General features: G+C 32.1%; 1 protein-coding gene across 1 annotated transcript; it reads left to right on the top strand.

Annotated features, from left to right (window-relative positions):
* Positions 1 to 1,089: 1,089 nt before the first annotated feature.
* Positions 1,090 to 2,307, top strand: LOC123205385 (protein PLANT CADMIUM RESISTANCE 2-like). The gene is made up of 4 exons (XM_044622329.1): positions 1,090 to 1,283; positions 1,372 to 1,443; positions 1,547 to 1,759; positions 1,839 to 2,307. The coding sequence occupies exons 1-4, from the start codon at positions 1,142 to 1,144 to the stop codon at positions 1,922 to 1,924; spliced, it is 513 nt and encodes a 170-aa protein (XP_044478264.1). The 5' UTR covers positions 1,090 to 1,141; the 3' UTR covers positions 1,925 to 2,307.
* Positions 2,308 to 9,940: the final 7,633 nt, after the last annotated feature.

Raw genomic sequence — 9,940 nt, 5'->3', positions numbered from 1 at the left:
AGAGACAAAACCAGAAGATGAAAGAAAATGATGAGATGACTATATTGTATTCAAAACGATTTAAAGAGTACTAATCTTTACTTCCTAATCCTATCCTCGTCAAATCACATGTTCAAATCATGGTTCTAAAAATTGGACAAAACGATTTGATCAAAAACTAAAAGCCAATAAGGATATTTTAACTTAATTGAAATTTTGAATCCGGATAAAGTATAATCAAACAAGCCAAACCCAACGATTTAATGTTCAATAGATAGTTTATCTCAATCAAATTTCTATGTTAGCGTGTACCTTATAATAAAAATAAAAAATTTTACAATTAACATAATATGTGTTATTGGACTAAATTCATTTTTACTTTAAATTAATTTTTAATTTTATATTTTAATGAGTCAAAATTAGTTTGAATATTTTTTTTAATCCAATTAGCACACGTACACATGAAAACATTGGTTAAAATACATAAGGTTATACCTAAACTAAGTTCACTTGATATTAGAAACTACTCGACACAAATTTATTTAGAATTGAGTTAGGATGAAAACTCATTTTTTAAACTAAATCGAATTTGAATTATATAAAGTTTAGTTTGATTCAATTTGAATTTATAATTTTATTTTATGATTCATAGATAAAATAACATTATTTTATCTATTATTCAATAAATTAATATCATTTTATCAATAAATCAAAATTTTCATAAATTTTAATCATAAATTTAAATTATAAATTTAAATTATCTTTAGCTTGAAATTACTGATCTTAAGAAAAATAATTTTTTATTTAAAACAAATTCGAAAAAGTAGATATTGGGACTCAGAGTTGTTTCTCATCCACTATAATATATTGGAAATTGGAATTTGGAAATTTTGAAACATATACTTTTTGGAGTCTTGTCTGAATGGGTCGCTTCTGTCAACTCCTTTAATTGTTTTGGACGCATACATTGTTACGGGTCTCAAAAGTTGAAAGACTTTGCCTTTGTCGATTCAAGCGGGCCAGTATGTTTTCAAACAATGAATCAGTAGTAAACCTACCAAGGATGCTTAAGAGTTTTTATATAAACCCACCAAGGACGCTTATCCACCATATCAACTTTCCTCTTATACCATTTGCAATAGAATTTCAATCCTTCAACACCATGAATTCAACAAACCCCAATCAGAACTTTGGTCAGTATGGCGCAGCAACCGGAGTCCCGGTGGCTCAAGGCTTTCAGCACCAACCCAGATTGGGAGATTGGTCTTCTGGGCTTTGTGACTGCTTTTCTGACTGCTCAAGCTGTAAGTTCATTATTCCAATTTCCAAAGAGTTTCTTGCCGACAACCACCTCAAGGTTTCAAAATGATTAATCTGTTTATTGTTTAACAGGCTGCTTGACTTGTTGGTGTCCGTGCGTCACTTTTGGACGAGTTGCTGAGATTGCTGACCAAGGATATACCTGTAAGCCATCAACTACCAATGAGTTAAAATACGAGGGAGTTAAATTGAATGATTTTACGTTAGAAATAAATATCATACAACCTACGGTTGGTTTTTCTTGCAGCTTGTGGTACAGCAGGAGTGCTTTATTGTCTACTTGCTGCGGTGACCGGTTGTACCTTTTGCTACTCTTGCTTTTATCGCACGAAGATGCGGCAGCAGTTCAAGCTGGAAGAGAGCCCTTGTTGCGACTGCTTGGTTCATTTTTGCTGCGAGTCCTGTGCTCTTTGTCAAGAATATCGCGAGCTCCAAAGCCGAGGATTTGACATGTCCATTGGTATGTATATATATATAATGGATAATTGAATTTTAAATTATGAATTATCATTTTCTGATCGTCTTGGAACTTTCTCCAGGATGGCACGGTAACGTTGAAAGACGAAATCGGGAAGTGGCCATGGGAGCTGTTCCTCCTTACGTGGAAGGTGGCATGAAAAGATAGAAAATCCTCGGTGGGAGAAATGTATTATATTTCTTAAGTTAATGGTGGAGGAGAATAAGGAAGAATTAAAAATTAATAAAATTATATTCATCTAATTTTAAATATTTAATTATATGTTTAGATGATTTATTTATATATAATTTGATAAATATAAATTAAAACTAATAATACATAATTTTGCATATTAAAAATTATGAGTATTAATGGATTAAAGAGGTTGAATGCATTGAAATTGTACAAAATAGTCTAAGATTAAATTTTTATTTGATATGCGGTTAAATTTGTTTTACATATTTGATGTATGTAGAAGCGCTTGTTTATCTAAATTGACAGTCATGTGTGGCTGTCTATTGTGTCCCATGAATGAAGATATTATTTAATTATGAGTTGGTCCACAATCCGAAGATGACCATATATATATATATTAATTTATAAGAAAGTTATCTATATTTATTTTAAATATATAAATATATATTTTTTAATTTATATAATTAATTGATTTTAAATTAAAAATAAAATAATATTTAATTATATAATAATAAATATAATTATATATTTAAAATAGTTATATATATAACCACGATTAACTTAGTTAAGTGATAGCGGGAGAGAGAATATTAAGGGATAAATAATTTGCGATGTATCCACCGGCGGAGCGAGGCAGGGGACCATCCTTGACTTTTTAAAAAAACTAATAAGTTTATAGGTTTTTTTTTTTAATTTTATTAATTCATTTTACTTTAATAATTTTATATATACATCCAACAGCCTTAGCAATTTGATATGACAATGCTTGATATATTTTGTCAGACTAAATATGTTATATGTGTTATAAATATGATAAAGATTTTTTGAGTAAAAGATTTTATAATTACAAAAAAGCTTAAGCAGAAAAAGATGGGAAACAAAGTAAATGAAAGCAGGAGAACGAAAAGAGAACGCAAGAAGCATGAATTAAAACGATTAAAAGGGTGCCTCACTCTATATTACGATGAAAGAAGGAAGTTGTTTTATAGACAATTTCCTCCAAGGCGATGAATGCGGCTCACCGTGCATTCCATGCATTCACACCCAACTTTTAAATTTTCTTTTCATGTGGTGGAAAAATTCATCTACTCTTCTTTGAGTTTTCATTACTTATAGATAATTACATTAATTTTGTTAAGGAAAAATACAATAGGATAAAAATCAAAATAAAAGAACATAATTATTTAATATCTTGTAAAGTATGATTGAATGTGTTAAAACTGTCTTATTAAAACCCTTACTAGAAAAACTAGTGGAACAAAACCCAATGAAGGAGAAAATAATATAGTGCACATTTTATCCAAAATGTGATAAACTTAAAAATTTGCTCCCCTAAAAAATGTTTTCCCTCTTTATAGTAAGATTAATTTGGTTGCTTGTTGAGCCACCATATACCGATATTATACGCTAACTTTTCAAATATTGATGTCGATAATATCTTAATGAACAAATCTGTAAGATTATCACTAGATTGTATTTGTTTGACATCAAAGTTTTTGCTCTGCTAGAGCTCATGGGTGGAAAAGAACTTTAATGAGATATATTTAGTTCTATCTTCTTTAATGTATCCACCTTTAATTTGGGTAATACATGCTACATTATCTTGATATAACATGGAAGAAATATTTGTTGTAGAAGGAATACTGTATGTATTCTGGATATGATAGATGACAGACCGTAACCATATGTATTATTGATTGATTTCATGAAGAGCTAGAATCTCTGAATGATTTGAAGACGTTGCAACAAAACTCTATTTGGTGGAACATCGGGATATCATTGTGTCATTATAAGTAAAAACATATCTTATCTGCGAGCAGGTCATATGAGGATAGCATTTGCATATCTAACCAAACTAAGATTTTTAGGGGACTTGATAGAATAGAATAATCTCAAATCTCTAGTCTCACATAAGTAACGAAGTATATGTTTGATTTCATTCTAATGGCGACAGATTGATGTAGAGCTAAATCGGGCTAATAAATTAATTATGAATGATAAATCGATCTAGTACATTGGGCTAAATATAATAAGGCTCAAATAGTATTAAGATATAGTACTTTAGGATTGAGTATCTTTTCATCTTTTTCTTTAGGACAAAATAGGTTCTTTTTCGAATCGAGAGACCGAACAACTATTAAGGTACTCAAAGGATAAGTCTTATCCATATTAAAACATTTTAATAATTTTTTAATATACGTTGATTGATGAATAAGTATTCTATTTGAATTGTACTCGATCTGTAAGCTGAGATAATATTTTGTTTTTCCCAAATCCTTCATCTCAAATTTTTTTTCAGATATTCAACAATTTTTGACAGCTCTTTAAGAGTCTCAATTAAATTCATGTTATCAACATAAACTACTATAATAACAAATCTTGATTCTGACCTTTTGATAAAGACACATGGGCATATAGGGTCGTTCACACAGCTCTCTTTTCTCAAATATTCACTAGTGTGATTGTACTACGGACGTTTAAATTGTTTTAATTCGTTTAATGATCATCATAATTTAATTGAGTACATACCTCTTGAGTTGACCCTTTTTGCTTCAGACAATTTATATCCTTCAAGGAGTTTCATATATATTTTAGTATTCAAATTTTCATACAAATAAACAATATCTATGTCCATTAGACGTATATCCAATCCTTCAGAGACTATTAAACTTATTAAATATCTGAATATAATTGTATCCATCATAGGTGCATATGTTTCATCAAAGTCTATACTTGGTCTTTAAGAAAAGCTTTGGGCTACAAGTTTGGCTTTATATCTAGTAATCTCATTTTTTTCATTTTTTTTTTAAATACACATTTATATCTAATGGGTTATACGTTGTTAGGTGTTGGAACTACAGACCCAAACACTTGATATTTTACTAGATAAGCTAATTATGCTCGAATGGCTTCTTCACATTGAGGTCAATCATATCTTTGTCTGCACTTAGTCATAGTACATAGTTTAAAATCATCATCATTCATAATTTTAGTAGCTATTACAAATGAGAGTATACTATCTCTCATGTATAAGCATAATTTAAAGATATTTCAATATTCTTATTTTCCTATTCTTTAGGATTTGATGCCACTTTAGGGGCTTGTGCTACTTTAGGGACCATAACCTCTTCTAGAGGAACATTAGAGAGTGGATTTTTCAATTATTTTAGGATCATCATGATTCATATCTGTTTGATTATTTGTTTTTCTTTTTCGAGGGATAATGTCTTTCAATCTAATAGGTTTATCATGCTTCTAGCATATAATAGATTGATCAGTCATGGCTTGAATGAACTGTTCAACAGTTACATTAATTTTTGTTGGTGCGTTGGCAGTTGGTACATGTGATCTTGTCACTTTTGTCGTATCTACAAATGCATCAGACATTTGGTTGGCAATAATTTGTAAACTCACTATACTCTGCATTTCAGTTTCACTTTAGGATGTGCAATGATCTAGATAAGACATGGTAGGTATATAACAAGTAAGTTTATGCTTAACTTCAAGAGGTGTTTTCTTTTTCCCTAAAGGTAGGAATGTTGTCTTATTAAAGTGACAATTTGTAAACCGTGCAGTAAAAAGATCACCTGTTAATGGTTTCAAATATCTGATAATGGACAGTAAATTATATCCAACATAAATTTCTAAACAACGTTGAGGTCTCATTTTTATGCGTTAAAGAGATGCAATAAGGATATATTCAGCACAACCAAATATTCTCAAATAAGATATATCAGGTTGGTGATCAAGAACTAATTGTAGGGAAGAACATTGATTATAAGAGGAAGGTCGTAAGCAAATTAATGCTGCAACATGTACTATAACATGTCCCCATATAGAAGTTCGTAATTAAAGTCTTAGTAATAAAGTATATGCAATTACTTGGAGTAGTTTGATGAGACACTTAGCTAATCCATTCAAAATGTAGACGTACGAGACTGGATGCTTAACATCAATCCCTATAGACATGCAATAATCATCAAATGTCTTAGATGTAAATCCACTAACATTATCTAGCCGTATTGACTTGATCAAATAATCTATGAAATATGTTTTTAATTGACTAAGCCATTCAAATCTGATGGATGGTCATCCACTTTTAGTCTTTACTTCTGATGCGAATTTTAATAAGTTGGAAGTGGTGGGAAGAAGTTATAGAAATGACTAATGGCTCTTGTTTATTGTAAATGGAAACATTGTCGTTTAGTAGTTGGCTATTGAGTAGTTTTAATAAATGTATACGGTGTCGTTTAATAACAATTCAATGCTTTTTCATTTTTGGCTATGCAAGCATTATGTAAATAGTGGAATACTGATTTAATGAAATAGAATTTTTTATGCCTAAAACATTTCTCTCTAAAGTTTCTTTCTATTCTGGATTTCTCTGTAAAAAATTTCTCGTTCAATTCTTCTTCCAAAACAACTCGTGCATGCATGGTATCAGAGCTAAGACCTAGCCATGGTGGACGAAACTCATTTTCAAGATTTTTGTTGAGAGATGATGCAGATGATTGTGTAAATAGTAACAGAATTGGAATGGCGGCAACAAGATCATCTACAAGAATCACATACATGGCTTCAACAAATAGGGGAGGAATTGTAGAAGTTGATAGGTGGATTAACTCTTCAACAAACAGAATTAGTTTCTCAAATGGCGACACGATTGGATGAAGGCACTTATAAGGCAGCTCACAATTTGCAACATCCTTAGAGCAGAGTACCAAGGTTAGATATTTCACACTTTGATGGAGAAGATTTCGGTGGTTGGATTTTAAAGGCTCGATAATACTTTGAGGTCGATGATACTCTTACTCATGACAGAACTGAAATTGCAGCTCTACATTTGGATGGCAAAGCCATGCAATGACACCAAATGAAAACCAAAGAAGACGTGATTTTGTCGTGGGAAGAATATACAGTGGCTGTGTGAGCTCGATTTGGAAATTATGCCTATGATGATCCCCTAACAGACCTGAAGAATCTAAGAAAGGTAGATTCCTTACAGAATTACCTTAATCGATTTGATGAGCTATACCCTAAGACTAGAATTCGAGATGATCAAGCTTTGAGTTTCTTTTTTATTGGATTGATAGATGAATTGCAAATACCTATACGCATGTTTAAACCTAGAACTTTATTAAAATCTTACTTATTAGCTAAATTGTAAGAAATTATAGTAGCCACTTTTAAGGAGCAACCTAAGCCTTTAGCCAAGACTCCACAAGTTCTTACCATGAGTAAAATTGGGGACAAAGGCTTAGCTCCTAATGTTGTGTAGCTTAAATAAACCTCTGCTAGCCTATTGCATATATCAACATTCCCAAACTACTGCAACCATTTTCCTTAAGGACAACTACCAGCAAAATATTTGATGAGAAGCGAGCTACGATGGTATGATAAGAGGTTTGTACCTAGCCATAAATGCAAGAAGAGGCTAGCTTTTGTCATTCAATTACCTTATAGTTGAGAAAGTGAGTGAGGTGGTAGTACCAGAAGGATATATGGAAGAATCAGGATTGATGCAACTATCTTTACATGCTTTTTATGGCTTAGTTGGCTTTTATACAATGAGAATTATTGGTATGCATGGTCAAAGGTAGTTTTTTATCCTAGTGGACTCAAGAAGTACTCATAATTTTTTGAGTGAATACATAGTGCAGAAGTTAGGATCCCTAGTGAAGGTGGTAAAAGAAGTGCAAGTCATAGTAGCCAACGGCTAAAAGTTGCAATGCAAAACGGTGTGTAAGGGACTATATATCAAAGTGGAATGGCAAACTATCCTTGTAGATGCTTACACCTTTCTGATAGAGAGCTATAACTTAATTCTAGGAGCATAATGGTTGGTAAGACTTGGAGACATCATATGGAACTTTAAAGCACTAACTATAAGGTTTTTGGTAGGAGGACAATAGTACTTTTTAGAGGGTTCTAAAGACAAAGAGGTAAGTCTTATTGAGGAAGAAAAATTGAAAAGACTTTTGAACAAGCCACAACAATTAGCCTCTATCCAACTTTTACTGGTTACTAACTCAGATGTAACAAGACAACTCTATAACCTCTAGATTGGTAAAAGTGATGAAGCAAAATCTTAGCAAGAATTCGAGGAGCTTTTAGTTAAATATGGGAGTCTTTTTAAAGAGTCTACAAGTCTACCATCTACAAGGTTATAAGATCATCAAATTCTTCTATAAGAGGGGATTTAACCAGTGAATTTAAGGTTATACAGGTATAAAGTAATGCAAAAGGATTTAATAGAAAAATTGGTAAAAGAAATGTTGGATTCAGGAGTGATTCAGAATAGTAATAGCCAAAACTCCAGTTTTATGGTGTTAGTGAAGAAAAACTATGGTACTTGGAAGAAGTGTATTGACTATCAAGCCTTCAACCAAGTAACCATCAATGATAGGTATCACATACCCTTGATAGAAAAGTTATTGGATAAGTTAGGAAAGGCTATGATTTTCTACAAGATAGACCTCCATTCAGGGTATTAGCAAATCCAAATGCATCTAGCTTCTATCATCAAGACAAAACCTTCAAGACCTATAAAGGCCATTATGAGCTTTTGGTGATGTTTTTTGCCTTATCAATGCTTTTGCCACATTCCAAAATGTCATGAATGACATTTTTAAGCCACATTTGCAAAGGTTTTTTTCAATGTTTTTTGATGACATTTTGATCTACAACAAGAGTTAGAATAATCATTTAAGTCACCTGTAGGTTATATTGAAGTTGTTATGATTAATCATTTGTATGCTAAAAGGAGCAAGTACATCTTTGGTGTATCATAAGTGGAGTACTTAGGCTACTTTATTAAGGCTCAAGGGGTTACAATGGATTCTAAGAAGGTAGCTGCAATCCAAGAATAACCTATCTTAGTTGAGTGGATTTACAAGTTTATCAAGATATTATAGGAGGTTCATTATAAGAGAGATTCCTTCTATTGGAATGAGGTTGCATAACTTTCTTTCAAGCACCTTAAATGCTGCTTGAGCACAACCCTAATTATGGCCTTTCCTAACATGAATAAAATGTTCCTCATTAAGGTAAATGCCTCTAACTGTGGGATTAAGGCAATGTTGATGCAAGAAAGCCACTCTATTGCATATATCATTGAGGTTCTCTCCCCAAAGAATCAGCCTCTGTTGATATATAAAAAGAAATGTTGGCTATTTTGCTTGTAATAGGAAAATGGGAACAGAACCGACCATCAAAACCTAAAGCATCTCTTAGAGCAACGAGTGACTACTCCGTCTTAATAGGTGTAGGTTGTAAATCTTATACAATATGATTACAAGATTAAGTACAAAATGGCAAAGAGAACATAGTGGTTAATGCTTTATCTAGAATTCCTTCTTTGTAAGCTCAAACATCGTTATGGTTATTTTACCTTATAAGTTGCTGTTGCAAATTGAGGAGGGGTAAAGAAAGGATACTCACATGCAACAGATTATCCCAGATAAGGAATAGGATCCATAAACCTATAACAAGTTTGAATGGTTGAATGGCAAGCTTAAAAGGAAAAAAAAGCTAGTAATTGCTAACTATCCAAAACTTCAGGAGTGATTACTTTAGTTATTTCATAACTTCCCTATTAGTGACCATTTTGGAATAGCCACCATGATAAGGAAGCTAATAGCAGTGGTATATTGGAAAGGTATGTAGAGGGTTATGCGTAACTATATCAAAAGTTGCAACACTTGTCGACAGTACAAACCAAAGAACTTAACTTCTTTGAGGTTGTTACAACCTTTACCTGTTCCTTTAGGAGTCTTCCAAGATCTGACCATGGATTTCATTGAGGGGTTACCAAAGTCTTAAGGAATGTAAGCTATTTTGGTAGTGGTTGATAAGCTGACTAAATATGGTCATTTCATAACACTCAGTCATCCCTTCTCAGTGTAGACAGTAGCCCATCTCTTCCTTGACAATGCGTACAAGTTGCATGGGAATCCTAACATAATCACTAGTGATAAAGGCATGATCTTC

This window comes from Mangifera indica, unplaced genomic scaffold (genome assembly GCF_011075055.1).
Source record: "Mangifera indica cultivar Alphonso unplaced genomic scaffold, CATAS_Mindica_2.1 Un_0004, whole genome shotgun sequence".
Taxonomy (NCBI): Eukaryota; Viridiplantae; Streptophyta; class Magnoliopsida; order Sapindales; family Anacardiaceae; genus Mangifera; species Mangifera indica.
The sequence above is the reverse complement of the archived record's forward strand: the minus strand, read 5'-3'. Positions and strand labels throughout refer to the sequence as shown.